Source organism: Vulpes vulpes, chromosome 9 (assembly GCF_048418805.1).
Source record: "Vulpes vulpes isolate BD-2025 chromosome 9, VulVul3, whole genome shotgun sequence".
NCBI classification, from domain to species: domain Eukaryota; kingdom Metazoa; phylum Chordata; class Mammalia; order Carnivora; family Canidae; genus Vulpes; species Vulpes vulpes.
In genome coordinates, this window is record NC_132788.1 from 4,603,411 (window position 1) to 4,627,128 (window position 23,718).

The window sequence follows — 23,718 nt, forward strand, 5'->3', positions numbered from 1 at the left end:
ATTACATCAAAATAAAAGACTACTGCATAGCAAAGGAAACCATCAACAAACATAAGGGCAACCTACTGAATGGGAGAAGATATTTGCAAATGACATATCTTATAAGAGGTTAATATCCAAAATATATAAATAATTTATAAAACTCAACACCAAAAAATAATAATCCATTAAAAATGAGCAGAGAACCTAAAAAGACATTTTTTCAAAGTAGACATACAGATGGCCAACAAGCACATGTTAAGATGCTCAACATCACTGATCATTAGGAAATGCAAATTAAAACCATGAAGAGATACACTTGTCAGAAGGGCTAAAATAGAAAACACAAGAAATAACAAGTGTTGGCAAGGATGTGAAAAAAAAAAAAAAAAACCTGTTGGTGGGAATGCAAATTGGTGCGATCACTGTGGAAAATGGTACAGAGGTTCCTGAAAAAATTAAAAGTAGATTCACCATTTGATACCATAATTCCACTACTGGGTATTTACCCAAAGAAAACAAAACCACTAATTCAAGAAGATAAATCCATAGGGCACCTGGATGGCTCAGTTGATTAAGTATCTGCCTTCGGCCCAGGTCATGATCCCAGGGTCCTGGGATTGAGCCCAGAGTTGGGCTCCCTCTGTCCCTCCCCCTGCTTGTTCTCAATCTCTTTCTCCATCTTTCTCGAATAAATAAATAAAATCTTTTTTAAAAAGAAGATATATACACCCTATGTTTATTGCAGCATTATGTACAAAAGATATAGAAGCAACCCAAGTATCCATTGATCGATGAATGTATGAAGAAGATGAGATATATAGATATATAGATACACACACACACACAATGGGATATTAGCTATAAAAGAGAGTGAAATCCTGCCGTTTGCATCAACATGGGTGGATTCAGAGGATATAATGCTCAGTGAAATAAGCCAGTTAGAAGAAGATAAACACCACATTATTTCATTCATATGTGGAATTTAAGAAACAAAACGAAGAAAAAAAAGACAAACAAAAAAAAGACTCAAATATGAAAACAAACTGGTGGTTGCCAGAGGAGAGGTGGGTGGGGGGTGGGTAAAATAGATAAAGGGGATTAAGAGTACACTTACCGTGATGAGCGCTGAGAAATGCACAGAATTATCAAATTATATTATATACTGGAAACTAATATAACACTGTGTTAATTATACTGGAATAAAAAATGAAGCGCCCCCATGAAGCATTCAATAGACAGTCGTCTGAAACTTGGTAAGGCATCTTGACATGTGGGGAAAGGTAGGGTGCACAGTGAAGCCCACAGGTCTGCGGTAGAACCCCAGCCCCAGCATCTGAGGCCCTGTCCTCGGCCAGCCAAGGGTCCAGGTTACCACCCGAATTCCCTAAGGGAAAAGGGTAGCAGATGGCCAGGAACGAGAGGAATTTAAATGGAGTTGGGCAAATTTCAAGGACATCAATCCATTGGTTCTTTCACCATCTGCAGGGAGGACCAGATGAGAACCACAGTGACAACACTGTGGTAGGTACTAGAACTCCATGCAGATGGAGAAGCAGGAAAAAAGAAGGCCTGCCCGTTTTCAGGCGTCTGCCCTTGTGTGGAGAGCTGTCTTGGAGATAAACAGATGTGTTTGTCTCTCCAAGTCGAATCTATATAATCACAAAGGGGTGGCTGAGCACTCTGGCCTTCAGTGGTCACATGATGCTGGTCATATCAAGTAACCATGATCACATCGGAGCCCGCAGGAGTTATAAATACACCACCACCGAGCCCCAACGGGAGGACAATTGAGTAATGACAATAGAAATAGCTCACGCTCCATAAGACCATCCTTCCCCTTCCTGAAGAGCTTCTCTGAAGTCAACGGCATTGCAATGGAGAGATGGTCAGAGCCAGTTAGAGGAGAACTTCAAATCTTTCAGAAGATGGACAAAGAGCCTCAAGCTGGAGCCGGGTCCCCAGTGCTGGAGTACCATGCTGCCTTGGTCACGGGAGACCTGAGCCGTCTGGAGCAGCTCATGAGCCGGTTCTTCCAAGATGCCAATGTGGTGTTTGAGATCAAGAAGGACGAGATGGAGTGGCAGGTGAAATCCCCAGCCACATTTGGACTGTCAGGTACCCGTTTGCCTTTAAAGCTCAGCTATTCATGTGTAGGGAGCTACTAACTAGCTGGACGTGTAACTGGTGTGTAGGCTGCTCACACGGGCACTGCATTTAACCCACGCAAACCAAGGACGTCCATACGTGAAATTTCGTTTGTGTGATGCTTTCGACGATGGGATGCGAGAAATCAAATTGGAAAGGCCAAAGTGTGGATGAGAAGTTGCTCATCCGATGCTGGAGGTGCCTCTTGTCAGGGAGCACTGGTTTGGGTGCTGATCCTCAAGTGCCTGCCTCTGGCAGCCGGGGAGGCAGGTCCCCTGGCACGCAGCTCTGTGCTTCTATGAACCTGTGAGCAGCACGGCCACAGCAGGGTGGCTGGGGCCCAGCGAGCGTCAGCAGAGGGACAGCCCTTAGCAGGTGCTCCTCCTGGAACCCAGGGGAGCCTGAGAAGGGAGAGGGAGGGGAAGAAATCAGAGGCCCCCACGTCTGAGTGCATTCTTGCAGCCTGAACTCTCTGCTATGTGCTGGGCGGGCAAGAGACTCCCCCACATCAGGGAGAGAGACACCCCCTTCCCCCACCTGGGAGGAAGAGACTTGGGTACCACCAGGCCAGGGCTTTCTCGGCCAACACTCTGCATTGGGCACCCTTCCCCTTCCCCCGGGGTGTCCAGATCCAACACATTTACCAAGAGGGTTCATGTGTTGGAACCCACGGCACCTCTGCCAGCCCAAAAGGATTTGAGACTCTGTGGTCAGCGGGCCAACCGCCAATGTCCCATGTCCCATGTGCCTGACTTGTGGGTTCAGACAGGGAAAGAATGTGGAAGGTCGACTTCCAAAGAACGGACATCATCCTGTTTATACCTACACGGGGGGAAGGAAATAAACCCCAAACTGTCAAAGGACTAAGCAGCCCATAGCAACCAGTTAGGCAGCAGGGGCTTCCTGGAAGGCAAGTGCAGTTCTGGTCTGGGCCACAGCACCCCCCAGCTCAGGGGGTCCCGGAGCCTTTCTGGGCCTCCCCTCCTTCATCTGTCCCAGACAGGGGCACACATTCCTCCAAGGAGGTGGGTGGTGATTCGATCAAGAATGCCAACTGCCTGAATGCTCGAGCAATGTTCTTTTTTTTTTCAAACATTTGCCTCCCAGCCCTGGACACACTCACCCACACCCAAATGTTGCAATTTCAGATATGTATTAATGTTAACCCAGGGTCTGAATCCAAAGGCTCTTTCCTTTTTTTCCACCTTACTCTTTCCACCCCTGAGCTCTGCTGGTTTTCTATGGCAGGCGGAACCGCAGAAAGTTGGGGCATGCTGACCAAGCCGGGAAGCCGTTGCTGGGAAGGGGCAGCCCTGAGAGCCAGTGCTGGCCTGTGGCCTCCCTGCAGATGGGGAAGAGAGGGTGGGTGGCGCTCGGGACGGCCACATCCCATGCTCGTTGCTGCTCCACCGCCCCACTGTCCCTGCCGCTGACCCAAGCAGCAGAAATGACCAAACACTGCTTGGCAGCAGCACCGTCTCTCATCTGAGGACTTCCTGGTGGCCAGTTTCCACTCCCCCTGGAGGGAGCCATGGGCAAGAGGGTACCCTAGTGCACCAGGTTCACAGTGCCAGCCCACCAGCACCTCAGAACATCCAGGAGGGAACGCTGGCCCCACCCAGCTCGGGTCCAAGGACAGCGCTGGCACGAGGAGCTGATGTTTAGAGGGATGGGCCACATGGGGAGAATCCTCCGTCCCTGTTCCTCCTGGGCCAGGGAGTGGGGATTATAGGCAGCTGATTCAGGCGTTCTGTTCCAGACAGCTGCCTCACAAGGCAGGTTTTCCTGAAGGCCTTGTGGCAGCTTGTCACCATCTCCCAGGACCTGGACAGGAGGGCTGGCCCTGAGCCATGGCTGAACCCAAGGGCCTCAGAGACCTCTCCCATCAGTCCATGGGAAGTCCCAGGAATCCAGGGTGGGTGAACAGAGCTACTGGGGTGGGTACAGTTAGGCTGGGAACGTGGTGTGCAGCTGGGGAAGGGAGCACCTCCTTCCTAGCCCCCCACTCACCAGTAGGTAGACATCCTAGTTCGGGAAAATGAAGACAGTCCAAACCAGGAGCTGGCCCCTGTAGGAATGTAGACCACGGCTGTCACCAGGGACTCTATGCATCCATCCCCCTCCAAATCAGACCTGGGCTTCACTGGGAAGGGGAGAACAAATCCGTGCAGGCCCACATTCCCAGGCCCTCCAGCCACCATCATCCAAGGCCAGGACAATAGGCCCCACATCCCCCACCGAGTGCACAACAACCCTCAGGCCGGGCCTTGGGGACACGGGGCAGGCTGGAACCCCGCACCACATGCAGGTAGGTAATTATGAGTGGTCTTTCAAAACCTGCTCAGCATGGGTCCCAGGAAGGAGGTGGCTTGTAAAAAGGGTCTCCTCTGCAGCTCATTACAGCCATGGTATCGATTCTTCCATCATTATCAGAAGGCATTCCTGCCATGTGAAATCCTGTCCCTTGAAGTGTATTCACCAGGGACTGCTTCCCCCATTTCCACGAGCGCTCCTGGCCGCTAACAACCTTCCACGGGCCTTTTGAAAGCCCAAAGTTTTCAGACAAGTACAATGTATAGCACCTGCTCCATTCATCCACCAAGAAAGAGCAACCCTATACGCCCGCACGCACACACACACACACACACACACACCCCTAAAAAGCGCAAAGAAACAAACCAGAATTGTGCTGAATGTGGACACCACATCAAAGAGAGCCTCTGAAACCCAGCGCTTCCAAGAGGACTAAACTTTCTAAGGCCTTTCCTTGAGCAACCTTGGTGCGGCGGGTCAGTTTGTTCTGTCTGCTGTCTTCTCCTGTTAATGATAAAGGGATTAAGTTTGGGGTTCAACGGGAGAGAGCCGGATTCCAGAAAAATCCACAGCGCACTTTCCTGCCTCAAGCAGTCCCTAATTCAGAGCCTGGAAAATGTGAATTCCTGGCTTACATTCTCCCGCCATCCACCTGCTGGGCCTCAGATCCCCACGGAGTCCCCAGTCACCCCTATATTTGGCACCTCTAGCTTCTCCGTTCCTTCCAATCCCTCTGGCTCAGTTTCGGCCCTATTAACCTCCCTTTATTCCTTTACTCCCCCTGCCGGCTCCATCTCCCTCTCCTCCGGGTGCCTCTCCTGTGCCTGGTGACTCTTCTCTTCCCATTCCCTACGCTTTGGTTTCCCCTCGAGATCTCTCTCTGCCCCTCTCTACCTTTGTCTTCCCACCTCCATCTGCCTGGGGTGGGAGATATATATCCACCTCCCCTTATCTGTGGAACTCCCTGGGTTTCCCTGGGTTTCTTGGTCCCAACCTTCTGCGTCTAAGATACCTCTATATGGTCTATGTGCATCTTGATGCATCTACACCCCAACGAGGTGGCTACTTCTAAGAGGTGGTTTCACCCCATTTCGGCCTCAAGGGACCCCCCCACTCACTTTCCCTCTCCTCTCCCCCAGGCCTCTGGACCCTGGAGTACAAGCGCGAGCTCACCACGCCCCTGTGCATCGCCGCGGCCCGCGGCCACACCACCTGCGTGCAGCACCTGCTCAGCCGCGGCGCGGACCCCGACGCCAGCCCCGGAGGCCGGGGAGCCCTGCACGAGGCCTGCCTGGGGGGCCACACGGCCTGCGCCCAGCTGCTGCTGCAGCACGGCGCCGACCCCGACCTGCTCAGCGCCGAGGGCCTGGCGCCCCTGCACCTGTGCCGCACGGCCGCCTCGCTCGGGTAAGGACACGCGGGGGCCCGGACCCCAGAGCCGGCCCCAGAGCCGACCCCGACCCGGCCCCAGAGCCGGCCCCGCCCCCCGCCCCGCCCCCAGGCCCTGCGCCCGCGCAGCCCCCAGCCTGGGCCCGTCCCCCAGGACCCGGGCACACCCCGCGTCCTCACACCGCCCAGGATCGCCCCGGGGCTGCCCCCCCACACGCGGGACCCCGCCTGGACCCCCGCCCCGTCCCTCCCAGCCCCCAGCGGCCCCGCGGCCACCGGCCTGGCCCCGGCCCCCACCACCCACCCCCACCCCGGACCCCGGACCCCGGACCCCGGACCCCGGACCCCGACCCTTGGACCCCGACCCCCGATCCCCAGACCCCGATCCCCGGACCCCGGACCCCGACCCCGCGGTCCCCGGCCCCAGACCCCAGACCCTGACCCCACCGCGCCCCCGGGGAGCACTGGCTCCTCCTCCCGGTGCAGGTCCCGGACCCCGCGGCCCCCGGACCCTGATCCCCGGACCCCGACCCCCCCGATCTCCGACCCCCCGACCCCAGACCCCCGCAGCCCCCGACCCCCGAGCCCTGATCCCTGGACCCCGGACCCGGACCCCGACCCTTGGACCCCGACCCCGCGGTCTCCGGCCCCAGACCCCGACCCCACCGCGCCCCCGGGGAGCACTGGCTCCTCCTCCCGGCGCAGGCCCCGGACCCCCCGGACCCCGACCCCAGACCCCGCGGCCCCCGACCCCCGGGCCCCGATCCCCGGACCCCGACCCCGCGGTCCCCGGCCCCAGACCCCAGACCCTGACCCCGCCGCGCCCCCCGGGGAGCACTGGCTCCTCCTCCAGGTGCAGGTCCCGGCCCCCGCGGCCCCCGGACCCTGATCCCCGGACCCCGACCCCGCGGTCTCGGCCCCAGACCCCGACCCCACCGCGCCCCCGGGGAGCACTGGCTCCTCCCCCCCGCGCAGGGTCCTGGACCCCGGACCCCGCAGACCCCGGCCCCCGGCCCCATCCCCGGCCCCCGGCCCCATCCCCGGCCCCATCCCCGGCCCCGGCCCCCGGGAGGGTGTAATTAGCGCTTGATTGCGAGCGCGGGCGGGAGGCGCCACACCGAGGTAATGAGCGCGGTGATCACAGGCCTGCAGACGCCGGCGCTGAAGAATGCTAAAAGGCCACTGGCGGGGTTGGAGGCTGAAAAATTAGGGTTTTTAATGATAATTTTATGCAGAATAATTGTCACAGTGTGACATAAATGGTTAGCTCCTCGGGCGGGGCCTCGGGGTCCCACTGGAAGCCGCGGAGTCTGGGCCGGCCCAGCCCCGTCCTGCAAGCTCCGAGGCCCGGGTGCAGGGTCTGTCCCCACGGGGCCCCCAGGGGCGCAGGGGGCTGGAGGGGGGGGGGGCGGGCACAGGACTCCTGCTTGGGCTTCTCAGCTTGCGTGTTGTCATCCTGACACTGCCTAGTCCAGCCCTGGGGGTTACATTTCCTGGCCTTCTCTCCCTGGGATGGATGAGGATTAAAATAAAATGACATGTTAAGAGCAGGCAGGCAGGGCTACCCGGCTCTGGGTGACCCACCCAAGCAGGGGCACCACCTTCCAGTATCACTTGAGAGGAAACCAGGGACTCAGAAAGGCACGAGGGCCGCCGCGTCTTCAGAGTGTCTGAAGGAAACAGTATTCTAATATATATATTTTTAAGTAGCTTTGCTCAGCTTTACTGGCATCCAGTAAACTGCACATGTGCACAATCCGGTAAATCTGGACTACGTAGGCCTTCCTGGAACCATCCCCAGGATCAAGACAGCGCACACACCCATGCCCATCAGAAGGTCCCCTGCCCCACTGCTCTCTCTCCTTCTCTCCTCTTCCATTATCCCGCCGATCTGCTTTTTGTCGCTATAATTTCCTCTGAATTTGCCAGACTTTTCTGTTTTGCCTGGCTTCGTTCATGGAGCGTAATTACTTGGGATTCATCATATTTTTTTCGTGGGTCTATAATGCACTCGTTGTCATTGCTCAGTGGAAATACCACCTTGCGTGTATCCATGCATATGTTGAAAGACGTTCGATTGTTGCCGGTGGAGGCTATTACAAATAAAGCTGCTATGAAGGTTTGTGTATTTAGCCTTTGTGTGGGTGTTTGCTTCCATTTCTCCTGGATGTATACGTAGGATTGGAATGGCTGGTTCCGTATGATACGATTAAAAGGTCACCTTTTAAGAAACTGCCAAACTGGTTTCCAAAGTGGTTGTGCAATGTTACGTTCCCACCAACAGGGTTCTGGTTGCTTCACATCCTCGGTAGCACTTGGTACGGTCACTCATGTGGTCGTTCTGATGGGTGCGTAGAAGTATAGTATTGTAGTTTTGATCTGAGATTCCTTAATGACAAGTGACGTTGAGCATCTTTTCCTGTACCTATTTGATACCCATAGATCTGCTCTAGTGAAGAGCCTGTTCAAATCTTGTGCCCATGTTTTTCAATTGGGTTGTTTTCTTCTTAAATTTTGAGATTTCTTTATATATTCTGGCTAAAAGTCCCTCCTCAGACATGTAATTTGTTAATATTATCTTCTAATCTATGGATTATATTTCCTTCTCTTTAAAGTGTGTTTTTGAAGAACAGCAATTCTTCATGTTGGTGGAATCTAGCTCATCAATTTCTTTTTCTGTTAGGGATTACGTTGGGTTATTATATCTTAAAAAAAAAAATCTTTGCCTAACCCACCTAGGATCACAAACATTTCCTCCTGTATTTTCCTCTATAAATTTAATAGTTGTATGTTTTACATCTAAGTCTGTGACCCATTTTTAGTTAATTTCTGGATACGGTATGAGGTATGGATTGAAGCTTTTTTCTTTGCATGTGGATGTCCTATTGTTCCAGCACCACTTGTCAAAAAGCCTTTCCTTTCTCTGCTGAACTGCCTTTGTACTTTTGTCTAAAATCAACCGACTATATACATGTGTGGATTTCTTTCTGGACTCTCTTGTCATGTACACACAGGACAGGACAAGGTCTGACTGTTTCAACTAGTAAAGACCCAAAAAGCCACCCTTAAATTCAGATCATTTATCACTTACAGACACAGTGAAAAGAGGAAGAGTCAAAGGTGCCAACTCCTCATCCCACACACCAGGAAGGACATCTCTAAATGAAAGGGGCTAGATGATTCACAGTATGAGTCGTAGGACATCCAGTGGCCGAGCAGCCAACTATAGACCTCAGCTGAATGGCCTTACAGTCTGCAGCTCTATTCTGAGGAGGCAAGGCAGGAAGTCCCAAACCTCATCAGTACCCAAAAGATGATGACAAACTATCTCATGATAGGGAGGCAAGTGGCAATGGTCTTACAGCAGCACCTTATAAGATCCCCATCCATAAAGATCACAGGGTGGCCTGCCAAGACTTAGATCAGCAGTGGTTCAAGACTTTTGTTTGCATGGCCTATGTGGATACACGCAAGGTTGCCAGGGCTCCATGACAGAGCCATTCCTTATATTTGTATTCTATTTCATTGATCTATTTGTCAATTTTAACACCAATTCACATTGTATTGAATACTATATAGCTCTATAAAAAAAATTCTTGAAGTCTCACTCTCAGGCATTGTTTCTTGTCAAAGTTGTTTTGCCTACCCCAGCTCTTTGCATTTCCATATAAATTTTATTTTTTTTTTTATTTTTTTTAAAGATTTTATTTATTTATTTATTTATTCATAAGAGACACACACAGAGAGAGACAGAGAGACAGGCAGAGAGAGAAGCAGACTCCCTGTGGGGAGCCTGATGTAGGACTCGATCCCAGGTCTCCGGGATCACGCCCTGAGCCGAAGGCAGATGCTCCACCTCTGAGCCATCCAGGTGCCCATCCATATAAATTTTAAAACCAGTTTGTCAATTTCTATTTTTAAAAAAAGCCTGCAGGGCTTTCACCTTGTTAAACTCTCTAATTGTTCTCCTAACTCATTGTGAATTCCATAAGATTTCTATGTAGGCAGCCATGTGATCTTTGAATAAAGTTTTACTTCTTTTTCAATTGATGCATTTTATTCCTTTTTCTGGCTTTATTGCACTGACTAGAACCTCCCGTGCAATGATGAATAGAAGTGGTAAAGAGCAGAAAACTTTTCTTATTCTTGATCTCAGAGGAAAGCATTTTTTCACCATTAAGTATGATATTAAACGTTGGATTTTATAGATGAACTTTTTCAGATTGAGAGAGCTCCCTTCTATTCTTGACTTGCTGAGAGTTTGTATTATGAATGGATATTGAATTTTCTCAAATGCTTTTTCTGCACATTTAGAAATGATCATATGGTGTGGTTTTTTATTTGGTTAATATGATGATTTACGGTGATTGTTTTTCAAATGTTAAACCAACCTTGCCTTCTTGAGATAACCTACACTCCTTTCAGAGTATTATCCTTTTTAATAAATTATTGGGTTTGGATTAGATGGAAAATTTTTTTAATCTTCATTTATGTCCATGAAAGGTAGTTGTCCATAATTTTCTTTTCTTGTAATATCTGGCTAGTATAAAATTGTTATCATTTCATTCTTAAATGTCTAGTAGAATTCATCACTGAAGCTATCTGGGTCTAGAGTTTTCTTTGTGAGAAGGTTTTTAAACTATTGATTCAATTTCTGTAATAGCTATAGTTTGCTACTTGAAATATTTCTTTCTTTTTGAGTGAGCTTTGATAGCTTGTATCTTTCAAGAGACTTAGCTCTTTCATCTACATTGTTGAATTCATTGGCATAAGTTGTTCTCTATTATCCTTTTAATCTGTAGAATCTATAGTAGTATCACCACTCTCATTCATATTCAAATTCATTATATTGTTTCCTTTATTTTCTTCCCTGATCAGTCTTGCTTTTGATTTTATTGATTTGTTTGTTTTTATAAATACACAAAGGCTTCATTATACACTTATGTCTAATTGAAATCCGTGTAAACAGTTACATTTAACACATTCTTTATGCACTATACTTGAAAATATAAAACACCAACCTAGAGTGCTTCTTAGATTAAGCCAATTTTTCTTTTATCTTTTTTTTTTTTTTTTTGGCTTTCTTTGGCACCATAATAAAATGAAAAAGAAACGTACGTAAAAAGAAAACCATTAGGCAAAATTTTTAAAAACTTAATTTACCTATCATACTTAACATTCCCAAGTTTTACTGTTTTCCATTTCACTAACCTCCCCTATGGTCTTTATTACCCTCCCTTCTTTGATTTTCTTGAATTTCATTTGCTCTCCTTTTTCTAATTTCTGAAGATAGAAACTAATGTCATTGATTTGATGATTCTTTTTAATTTTCTAATATAGGCTTTTGGTGCTATATATGTCCCTCTATGTATTACTTTAGCTAAATTCCACAAATTTTAATGTGATATTTTCACTTTTAATCAGTTTTAAACTCTTTCTAATTTGTCTCTTGATTTTTTTCTTTGAATCATAGTTACGTAGAAGTGTGTTATTTAGCTTTCAAATATTTGGGTATTTTCCAGATATATAGTATTGATTTATAATTTAATTGCATGTGATTAGAGAACTTACTTTGTATCACTTTACTCCTTTTAAATTTGAGTCTTATTATCCAAAATATATTTGGTCTTAGCAAGTGTTCCATGTACACCAGAAAGGAATTTGTATCCTGCAGTTGTTGAGAGGAATATTCCATAAATGTCAACTGAGTCAAGTTGCCTAATGGTGTTAAGTCTTCTATAACCTGACCGATTTTCTGCCCACTTGATTTACAAGTTGTTGAGAGATGTTGAAATCTCTGACTACAATCTTGGATTTGTCTCTCTACAGTTCTATCAGTTTTTGCTTCAAATATTTTGAAGCTTTGTTATTAGGTACATGGATGTTTAGCAGTTATGACCTGTTGAAGAACTGACCTCTATGAAAAGATGTGTTTTTAGATTTTATTTAAAGTCAAGTTAATTAACATATAATGTAATATTAGTTTCAGGTGTAGTGTTGAGTGATTCATCAGTTGCATATGACACCCAGTAACATTCTTTGCTCTAAAATCTACTTAGCCTTGGCATACTTGGGTGGCTTAGTTGGTTAAGCATTGGACTCTGCTCAGATTGTGATCTCAGCCACATGTCAGGCTCTGCACTTGGTGTGAAGTCCGCTTGAGGTTCTCTCCCCCTCTCCCACTGCCCCTCTCTACCCTGCATGCTCGCTCTCTTTCTCTCTCTCACTCTTGAATAAATAATCTTTAAAAAATAAAATAAGTAAATTTGAAAAAATAAAATCTACTTAGTCTCATATTAATATATCTAGTCTGATGTGAATATAGATTTCTTCTGAACAGTGTTATCATAGCATATCTTTTTCTAACTGCATTAGTTTGCTATTGCTGCATAACAAACCACCACAGGGGAGCCTGGGCAGCTCAGTCTTTTAAACCCCCAACTCTTGATTTTAGCTCAGGTCTTTATTTCAGGGTTACAATTTCAAGCCCCATATTGGGCTCCACACTGAGCATGGAGCCTATTAAAAAAAAATCACCACAAACTTAGAGACTTGAAACAGCACACATTTATTACCTCAAATTTTCTTTGGGTGAGAAGCTTGGGAATGACTTAGCTCAGTTTTCTACTCCAGAGTCACTCACAAGACTGCAACCAAGACATCACCAAGCCCTGGGGTCTCATCTGAAGGATCAACTGGAAGAGAATCTGCCGCCAAACTCATATGGTCATCAGCAGAATCCAATTCCTCAGGGACTGTGGACTGAAGGTCTCCAGGGTTTTTTTAAGCTTTATTTATTTATTTTAGAAAAAGAAAGAGAGTGCTTGTGGGTGGGCAGAGGAAGACAGAAAATCAAGCAGACTCTCCACTGAGCGAGGAGCCCAACACAGGGCTGCATCTCACAACCCTGAGATCATAATCTGAGCTGAAACCAAGAGTCCAATGCTTAACTGACTGCACCATCCAGGCACCCCTAAAATTCTGTTTCTTCCTGACAATAGTTTGGAGGCCAGCCTCAGTTTGTGTCTTTATATTTAAAGTGGATTTTTTGTAGGCAGATTAAAATTGGATCTTTTTTAAAAATCCAATCTGAGGGCAGCCAGGGGGCTTAGCAGTTTAGTGCCGCCTTCGGCCCAGGGCGTGATCCTGGAGACCCGGGATCGAGTCCCATGTGGGGCTCCCTGCATGGAGCCTGCTTCTCCCTCTGCCTGTGTCTCTGCCTCTCTCTGTGTCTGTCATGAATAAATAAAATCCTTTTAAAAAAATAATAAAATAAAATAAAATCCAATCTGATAGTCTCTGCCTTTTAATTGGAAGCTTAAAGCATTTACATCTAATGTAATTTTGATATGGCTAGGTTCAAATCAAACATCTTGCTATCTTTGCTATCCATTCTTTGTTCCCTTTATCTTCTTTTTCTCTACCTTCTTCTATATTACTTGAGGTTTTTTTTTGTGATTCCATTACATCTCCTTTTTTGGCTTATCCTATACAACATTTTGTTCTGTTATTTTAGTAGTTGCTTTGGTTTATAGTATACATCTTCACTTTGTCAGTCTGCTTTCAAGTAATACTACTACGCATAGAATATAACAGTATACCTCCACTTCTCTCCTCCTAGCCTTTGTGCTACTGGTATCATATATTTTACTTCTACGAATAAGTCACACAATGAATTATCACTGTTTTTGTTCTAATAACCAATCATCTTTTTAAAAGATTTTATTTATTTATTCATGAAAGACACAGAGAGAGGCAGAGACATAGGCAGAGTGAGAAGCAGACTCCCTGCAGGGCCCCCGATACAGGACTTGATCCCAGGACCCTGGGATCATGACTTGAGCCAAAGGCAGACACTCAACCACTGAGCCACCCAGATGCCCCTAGTCAATAATCTTTTAAATATACTGAAATAATAAGAAAAAAGTTTTTAGGTTTACCCAGGGAGTTCCTACTTCCTATTTCTAATTTATTTCATCCTTTTTGAAAATCAAAGATTTAATCTAGTATCATTTTCCTTCTGCTTGAAGGGGGCTTTCTTTAATATTTTTTACAGTGAAGATATGCTGGTGATGAATCCTTTCAGGGTCTGTATATTTGAAAAAGTCTTTATTTCACCTGAGTGTTTGAAAGGTGCTTTGTTAGGTAGAGAATTCTGAGTTGGCAGTTTTTTTCTTTTGGTGTTTTAGACATAACTCCACTGTCTTTCAACTTGCATTTTTTTTTTAAATGAGAAATCTACTGTCTTCTTTATCTTTGTTCTTTTGTAATAATGTCCTCTTCCTAGCTTAAATCTTTTCTCCTTATCACTGATTATAAGCAATTGGATAATAATGTGTTTCAATGTTCATGTTTCTTGTCCTTGAGATTCAGAGGGTTTCTTCGATCTGTGGGCTCATACTTTTCATCAAATTTGGAAACGTTTTGGCAAATATTTCTTCACATTTTTTCTGTATGATCCCCTCCTCTCTTATAGGGACCCCAATTACATGTATATGACACCATTTGACCTTGCTCCACAGGCTCACTGATGCTCTGTTCATTTTTTTCTTCTGTAATTAGTTTATTTTTTGTTCTAAAATACCTGCTCTACCATTATTCCCATCCAGTGTATTTTCCATCTCAGACATGGTTTTCAACTTTAGAAGACTAACACATTTACCTAATATGTTCTGTCTTTCCTCTAGCTTCCCAAACATGAAAATCGATGTAATAAGTGTTTTACCTATCCACTAATTCTATCATCTAGCTCAGTTTTAATTGACTGAGGTTTTTTTTTCTTTGTTTATTTCACTGGGTGCTGGATATTTTTGTGTCCCTATCCATATTCTTGATCTCTGCTCTGGAATGTAAAATTACTTGGAAATACTTTATAATCTTTTTGGGTCTTGCTTTAAAACTTTGTTAGGCAGGAGCAGGGCAGTATTTAGTCTAAGATTAATTTTTTCCCCACTACTGAGACAACACCCTTCTTAGTACTGTAACCCATGACCCATTATTTTTTTTCATATATATAGAAATATATTTATGGTGATTCTAGGGGATTCGATAAATAATAAATCCCTAACATGTATACCTAATTCTCCATATATATGTTGTTGTCAGGTTTTTTTAAGAATGTCAGGGGGTTTTTTGGGTATATTTTTTTATTGGAGTTCGATTTGCCCACATATAGCATAACACCCAGTGCTCATCCCGTCAAGTGCCCACCTCAGTGCCCATCATCCAGGCACCCCATCCCCCCGCCCACCTCCCCTTCCACTACCCCTTGATCATTTCCCAGAGTTAGGTGTCTCTCATGTTCTGTCTCCCTCACTGATATTTCCCACTCATTTTCTCTCCTTTCCCCTTTATTCCCTTTCACTATTTTTTATATTCCCCAAATGAATGAGACCATATAATGTTTGTCCTTCTCTGATTGACTTACTTCACTCAGCATAAAACCCTCCAGGTCCATCCACATTGAAGCAAATGGTGGGTATTTGTCCCTTCTAATGGCTGAGGAATATCCCACTGTATACATAGACCACATCTTCTTTATCCATCATCTTTCAATGGACACCAAGGCTCCTTCCACAGTTTGGCTATTGTGGACACTGCTGCTATAAACGTTGGGGTGCAGGTGTCCTCATGGCCCATTATTTATGAGGTTTTACACTCTGGTTGATGAGGACGGGCACTATTCCTGAACCTGAACATATTATGGGCATGATTCCCTCTAATCCTTTTGGGGGGGCTATTTCTCCAGTCTTGACCAGTTCCCTCACGCATATGCACTAATCAGTACTCAAATGCATACTCAAGGGGACCCTCTGGAAAGTTCTTTCTCTGTAACTACACTCTCTGCCCAGTACTTCGCCTTGCAAACACTACGTGCCTTGGCCTCCCCAGAATCCTAGATCCACCTCCTCAATTCTGGGAGTCCACTGGGCTCTGTCTGGGATCCCCTCATGAGCCCCAGTCTAGGAGCGCAGAGGCCCTTTGAGAAGTCAAGCAATTCAGTGTTTACCAATCATGTTGCTAAGTTCAAACCTTGTGATCCATTTTTATCTTCAGCTGCAGGCATTCTCCACTTCCTAGCTTGACTTTAGGGGAAGCTGAGTGAGGGGCAGTTGGAAATTCTCTGTGCTACCTTTGTAACTCTTCTATAAATCTAAAATAGTTTTAAAATAAAAAGAGTTTTTAAAACTGAGTCAGCTTCACACCTTAGGCTCCAACCTTCCACTTTACAACATCAGAAAAATATTGCTTTTTACTAAGAAGTGAGATAGAAACACCTACTCAGAGTACAAATTATTGTGAACCCCATCAATAGCTCTTCCAATAAGCCAACAAGCTCACATTTGGATATCATAAAGAGCCGAGGTATATGCAGACCATTAGAGCCACAGCTTATACACTGTGTGATTGAAAGTAACTTCCTGGCTTGAGTTAGTTTTTCAGAAATCATACAAGTCCAGAACATTTCTTAATAAGGACTTTTAAAGTGCCTTTGTATTAATGTGGAGCTTTTTAAATCTCTTGTCTTTTGTCTTCCTCTTTCTCCTCCTCCTCTTCTTTTTCTCATTTCTCTCCTGCCTCTACGTGTCTCTCTATGTGAATCTTTCTCCCCGGTGAATTCATTTGACAGTCTTGACTTATTTAAATCCTGGTGATTGGGGGAAAGTTTGAGATAAGTGATGAATATACCAGAAGTTCAGGCAGAACCATGCAACAGCTGACTTAGAATCCCTTCGATATCAATGATTATAATGGGAAATGCTGGCAGATTCCATTGAACACCTCTACAATAACATAGCCAACTACCTTGAAGGATAAAAAGGTAATAGATGTCAGAAAGGGCTTGGGGTTTCGACCACAGCTTTTCAGCTCTAAAGAGTCCCCCTAAAGTTAGACTCCGAGGAGGTCTGGCTTCAGGTAGTATAAACATATTATCACTTTGACAAGAAAGAGCTACTTTCTCCAGAATCTTTTTATACATAGTAGATTTTAGGTCATCCTTAATTTTTTTACCGTACAGTAGAGAGGGGGTCGTTGACCTACATACAGAGCCATTTCATTTTCTTACTCTTGATGACAATGGTCTCCACACCTAGGGACCCACTTCTGCTCCAACCCCTTTTACTCAGCAATTCACCATGGGTGCAGGACTTTAAAACCTTTGAGTCTCTGAGTTCCTGGGATTAAAAAAGAAAAATTATCTGTGCTTCCTTCCAACCAGCAAGCTTCAGAATTCAGAATTCAACACACAAAAAGGGATATCGAAGCTTTAATCTAGGAGCCTTTTGAAGAGATTTTCCCAAAAAGAAAAGTTCCAGTAAAGTTACTCTCTTCACGTTAGTAGCCTGCATGTCAGCCTCGCCCTATTTATTATCAGACTCCTCTCCTTGACCCTTTTTTAAATTCTGAAATAATTAAAATAAGAAAAGAATTAGGAAAGTCCTGATTCTTTTTTTCATCTAAAGTTATCTTGACTTAAACAGAAGTGAGGAGGACTCGCTTCCTTCATGAACATATTTGTAAAAAGCATGCATGCTTACTTTTTTTTGGCCCCAGGTAGGTTCATTGAACTTGATAAAAAAAATATAATAATTCATAAGCCAGCATTGAACCTGTGAAAGCAGCTAATCACCTTAAAAATCATTGAAGAAAGTCATGAGACAATGCTTTCCTAGCTCAGACCAGGCAGGCTGAAATCTGAGCAGAGAGAATGTGGGTATTATTTTTCTTTCCTGAGGCAAGAAAGGCACTTTCTGCTCAGGTTCAAGCATGGATAACTGTTCAAAGTACTCACACCAGCCCCAAAAGTCTCCACCGGATAACAGGAAGAAATACCTACCTGTACAAGGTGCCAGGCTCACAGGCATTGATACATCATCCAGAAAACTGTCCACTCTTTCCACACCCTAGATGAGTGAGTGATTTATAGAGGGGAGAAAACATGGCCTGACCCAAAAGGAGTTATGAGGCATCATAAGGATACTAAAGAGCAAGGTGTCAGAAAGCAAGGTGTCACCCCATCAGGTGATCTGATTCTGTGCAGAACATCACCCATTCCTGAGCACTTGCAACTGTCTTACTGCCTACAGTCCTCCAGCAGACCTGCAAGGCACAGTTATCCCCAGTCTATGGATCAGGAAACTGAGGCTCATCGAGGGCCCGTGTTTTGCTAGTGAGGTGGCACACAGTGGAAATTGTCAAAAGCCAAGTCTTTATAACAATAAAGACAAATGCTGAACGATGACCTCTCCCTGGTTCACTTAAGTTCTCTTCAAAAACTGTGTATAGTCAGGAAGTAGCTCTGTTCACCTCTAGCCACCGCCTTTCAGACTAGTTCCATCACAAGTTTATGCCCCTTCCTTGACCCTGGATGGCCTCTCAGGCATATTTGTCAGCTTTCTGGTCACTTGTCAAGTCCTATTTGAACATCTACAACTCATTGTCAGGAATGAAAAGAGGTAATGCAGGCCAAATCAAACCTTTACCCTCTGGGCAAAAGCCTTGATCAAACACTTCAAGAAAGACACACAAATGGCCAATAAGCCAATGAAGAGGTGCTCAACATCATTAGTCATCTGGGAGATGCAAATTAAAACCACAAAGAAAAATTTACTCTTTCACACCCAATAGAATGGCTAAAGTCAAAAACGCTGACAAATAGTGAACTTCGGCAAGAACGCAGAACGACCAGAACTCTTGTACATTGTTGCTGGGAGGGCATAATACAAAATGTTTGGCAGTTTCTTTTAAAGTTAAATATACACCTGCCAGCAGTTCTACTCCTAGATATTTACCCGAGAGAAATCAGAAAATATGTCCTCAAGAAAACTTACACAATGACGTTCATAGCAGCTTTATTCACAAGAGCCGAAAACCAGAAATACCCAAATATCCAACCATATCAATAGAAGAGAGAATTTGAAAGTTGTAGTATGTCCATTCAATTAAATATGACTCAGAAATTTTTAAAAAAATGTTACACATGCAACAATAGAATGAATATTGGAGGCATCATGCGGAGCAAAAGAAGTCAGACACCAAAACGGAGAAAATTCTAGAAAAGACAAGACTCAACCATGAGAGAAATCAGAAACCAGGTTGCCTGTGGGGGGTGATGACTTAAGGCAAACACAAGGTAACTTCTTGGAGAGATAGAAATACTCTATCTACGTCTTGGGAGGGCCTGGGTGGCTCAGTCCCTTAAGCATCTACCTTCAGCTCAGGTCGTGATCTCAGGGTCCTGGGATGGAGGCCCTGCTCAGTGGGGAGCCTGCTTCCCCCACTTCCTTCTGCCTCTCCTCCCTGCTTGCTTGCACAAACACGCACACGCTATCTCTCTCTCTCTCTCAAATAAATAAATAATCTTAAAAAAAAAAAAGAAATATTCTACGTCTTGATTGAGACGTTACAACAGGTGTATTCCTTTGTCAATATGTATGGAACTGTAGTCTTACGACCTTAAAAATCCATCCATACATGCGTTCGTGCGCATATACACACACACATAAAACTTTTCTCTCATCCGATTCAAAGTTCTCCCACCTTATTCCTACCCCTCCTTAAAAGGGGAGTTGAGTCTTTTCCTTCTTCTTTTGCCTAATCTTCATTCTGCTCATCATTCTGATGTTTCTGGGCCTTCCTCCTCATCCAGTATATTGGGACCAGGGGAGGAGAGAGAGTTTGTCCATTTCTTGTTGAGGAAGGGACACAAGTGAAGCTTCTAGAAAGTCAGACACTGCTGCAGGGGCAAGGGAGGCAAACAGTGGAACTGACGTCCCACTGTGCTCCTTCAATCATTTCTGTTTGCCAAGATGCAGGGTTTCGCTTGCAATCTGGGGAGAATTTGCCCAAAATATCATCACAGCCACAACCATCGATCACTTCAGAAAAAAACTGAAGTGGTGGCCATAGCTCCAAGAGAAACCATAAGGATGGGAATGGCCGGCCGATCTCTCTCTCAATCTTCCCCCTACCCTTAAGGATTTGTCCGTTCACATCAGCCATTTCGATTGTAAACACTTATGCCTGTTAGTCTCACAGCTTAGCATCCCTGAAGAAAGAGAAGAAACCACAGAACAGAAAGGGGCGGGTGGCAGGTCCCCGAAGGAGCCTCAGCAGAAGGTCCAGGGAAATAAAGTGGAACCGCTCTTCCATCAAAGTCTTGGGGCAGTGGCTTCCCCGTCCTTCATTCGGAGCCAGCTGGGGAGTCTAACCGCGGGAGGGAAATCCCTTGCAAGGGCTTCATTAGAAAACACGGCTCTATTTTCCTCCCAAGTCTCTTCCCGTGGCCCCTGCCCCCCACAGGCTGGCACTCGCCCAGCGCTCAGACAGTGGCTCCCACCCCCTTCCCACGGACCCGGCCTTGGGGGTCCGGCCACCCTACCCTGGGGACGTGTCTCCAGCCCATCAGCCTGCATGTCAGCTGTAAGGAGGAAACACAGCAGCAACGATGATCCAACCAGACTGGTTCATAACACTCACCGCGCACATCATCTGGTGTGAAACCCCCTCTGCCTGGCAGCAGTCGTGGGCAGCAGTCGTGTAAGGAGGACGGTGAAGGGCACCGGGATTGTCCAAGGGCTCCGGCGGCCCCCGGCCATAGGAAACGCTGCTCAGGAGGCAGATGCTTAACACACCAGCGAAGCGCCTAGAAGCCCTGTCTGTCTCCCCGCGAGGAAGATTAAGTGATGTTTCTGAATCTTGAATTTCACGTGATTTTGGAGAGAGCCTCCTCGCTCTTTGTTGCATCGCTCCTTCGGTCCGGTGTCAGGGGGTGGCTGGACCATGCTATTATCCGGTGACGGCTGGAGTTCACATCCCAAGCCGGATGTGCTAGCTGTGGGTGGGCTCACCGACATCACCCACGTCCCTACCCTCGAGATCATCGCCCAAACCTCAAAAACTGAGTACAGCTGGGGAGAATGAGATCTCGCGTGCAGAGGTGCTAGCACGTCTGCATGTGAAGCAGGCTGCTGTCCCCACCCCGCAGCACCAAGTCCACAAGGCCGGTGACCTCCCCCGCCTTGTCCCTCCGTCTGGGTCCTGCCCCAAGTCTGTCTAGAAATTCTCGTGAAGTGCTCAGACAGCACACACTTCTCCCTGCCTTGAGGACAGTACCGTCCACAGCACGCACGGTGTTCCCTTTTACTGAATGAGTGAACGAATGCATGAAGCACTAACAGAAGAGTCCAGAAATAACTTCTGGAAGATGCCTCGCACAGTGCCTGGCACGGAGAGAGTGCCGAACAGATGATACCAGGAGGAAGAGGCAGCCGGCAGGTGGCATGGCTGAGAGCTTCAAGCCAGGGGAGGAAGACTTGGCTCTATGGCCCTTAGGCAAGTCACTGGTCTTTTAAGCCTCAATTTTCCCACCCACAAATGCCACCCAGAGTGCAGAGTTGTTGCAAAACCTGCAGATAACATTTTTTAAAAATAAATGTTAAAATCAAGTACTCGGGACCTCTCAGCTCATGTCCAGGGGCTGTGAGATCCCACTTTTGAGGGCCTTGTATAAACCGAGTAATGAGGAGGGAGGACAGCTCGGATGAAGGGAAGCCTTGAGCAGGCGCTGTCTCACAGGATGCAGGGAGGCTTGGCAGGTGCTGTCAACCGGGACGGAGCAAGCAAACAGCAGGAAAGCCCAAGTACTGGTGTGGACTTCCACACCTGGGAGGTGACCATGTGGGGCCTCAGGGTGGGAGCCGTGTGTGGGACATGGACTCCCCACTTAGAAATAAGTTAAGATGATGTGAAGTCAACAGCCCTTGATAGGCTCATCTCTACCAACTCCTGCCTTTTGGCTCAAGCTCGTGTTCTATGTATTGTGAACCCCCGGGCCCCTGTATGGGCCTGTCCCACGATCAAAGACAGCGATGAGGAATGGGGGGTGTTAGTGTTTGCCCAAGCTGCTTTGTATCGGTGGCCGTTCAGACAGCACAGTGTCTCCTTAATCCCTGCAAGATAGAGACGAGTGGTTCTGACATCGCCTAGGTGGGCTTATACCCCTGGCTCCCCACAGTGATGGCCCCACCCCGGCCCCGGGCCTTCCTGATTCGCCTGTGAGGAGAGTAGGAAACCTGCTCCCCGAAGCTGCCCCGAAAGAAAGGACTCAGCCGAAGCCGCCGAGTGGCCCACACAGTCCAGCAAAAGCTCGGGTGGTGCTTTCCTCTCTGGGCCATTTCTTCTTCCACCCGAGACACTGAATCCACAGGTCGGGTCCGGGAGGTGCCCCAAGACTGTCATCACTTACCGCTCCGCTTCTCACGGCCCCTGCCCGCTCTTTCAGGTTCTCCTTCTCGGAGGTACTGGCCATACATACTTTCTGAGATGGTGGCTTGCACCTGGAGAGAGCCATGGAAACTTGGAGCACGTTCTGGGGACCTGGAACGCTCAGCTGACGTTCTTAAAATCCACGAACTGCTGCGGCCGGCGGGGGATGGGTTTGTTATAGTGGGCCTCTCTGGATGTTCCCTTCTCTAACTCCGATTCATTATGGAAATTTTGAAAATACAGGCAAGCAAAGAGGACATAAAAGCACCCCTCACCCCATCATCCGTAGGTAAACACATTGGCCTGTATGCTCCTGGGCTTGCTTTCTCTCCATGCCTGTCCGTGTCTGCTGTTTTTTTCTTTTTTAAGAAAAACAAGGCTGTTCACTGCTGTTTTGTACCTAATCTTTCCACATAACCACCGCAAATAGCTTTCCATGCCATTAAACAGGCTCCCACACCTTCATTTTTGATGACTGCCCAGTGTGAGCCACCAGACATCTGCCTCCCTCAATTGTTTGTGTTAGTTCTCTCACACCTGTGGTCTGCAACTTACATCATTACCTGCTCGAAGGAAGTGCCAAGGCCTAGCCAATTAGAAGCTCTTCATTAAAAACGAAAAAGGGCACCTGCAGCCCTCCAGAGGGTGGGTGGGTGCCCTGGTTCTTCTGAAGGGTATGCCTGTTGCAAACAGCAACCCGGCCATCAGCCAGTTAGGCTCTGGACGTGCAAAAGAGCCCGGTTGTATTTCCCGGGGGACTTCTTTGGAGAGGCGGGGCTGCTTTAAAAAAAAAATAGGAGAAGGAAATGTTTTGTGATTGTTTGTGAGCACACACAGGCTCAGCGGCAAAATGAGACAGAACCCTTGATTTCTAACCTCCTGCTGCACTGCTCGAAATGCCTCCCAGAGAGGCAAAGAGGAAGCTGCTCTGAAGCACTCTGATTGTAAAATTTGCATCCTCTCTTAGCTGGTTATTGTCCCAAAGGACATTTCACATCCAATTGTACTTGTTTGTAAAGATTTTTCACCCAAGACAGACCACTTCTCCAGACACTGCTGATAGGGAGGCTGGAGCAATAGACAGGATTTAAAATACTGGGAGTCCCGGGATAGAAATACGAATGGATTTAAGGGCACCCACTTCCAGCCTGGAAACCCTCCATGGGTGATCTCGTTCGGAGCCGGGCCAGGTAAATAACAGGAGAAACAGCAGCAGCCCGGAGGAGAGCTTGAAAGATGTTCATTAACGAGCTGCGTTCATGCAACGTGCTTTCAGGGAATACAAATTGTGGGCTAGCTCTGCCACAGGCAGCAAGCACAGAGATGAAAAAAAAAAAAAACATTTCAACACTCAAGGAGCCACCAGTCTTAGGAGTCAGATGTGCTAATGAACATTTGAAACATGGTGTGATAAATGCTATGCCCGGGCACTTAATGCCCGAATATGACCATACAGAGGTGTGACCCTCTGCTGGTGGCACTGGGAAGGCGTCGGAGGGGAAGAAGGGGGGAAGTGAGGAATGCATGCGTGGTCAGATGGGGCGCAGCACCCCAGGAAGAGCAGCATGCCAAAGCCGTGAGGGCATGACACAGCAGGTGTGTTCTAAGAACGACACATAG

General features: G+C 46.9%; 1 protein-coding gene across 2 annotated transcripts in view; it reads left to right on the forward strand.

The window, feature by feature from the left end:
- Positions 1 to 23,718, forward strand: part of ASB18 (ankyrin repeat and SOCS box containing 18) — a 62,147-nt gene that overhangs the window by 16,410 nt on the left and 22,019 nt on the right. Inside the window, exons 3-4 of one of the 2 annotated variants that reach the window (XM_072719092.1) lie at positions 1,978 to 2,097; positions 5,580 to 5,847. In XM_072719092.1, coding sequence (XP_072575193.1) covers positions 1,978 to 2,097; positions 5,580 to 5,847 — 388 coding nt within the window. The remainder of the gene's footprint in view (positions 1 to 1,977; positions 2,098 to 5,579; positions 5,848 to 23,718) is intronic. The other variant, XM_072719091.1, reaches the window with a different exon arrangement.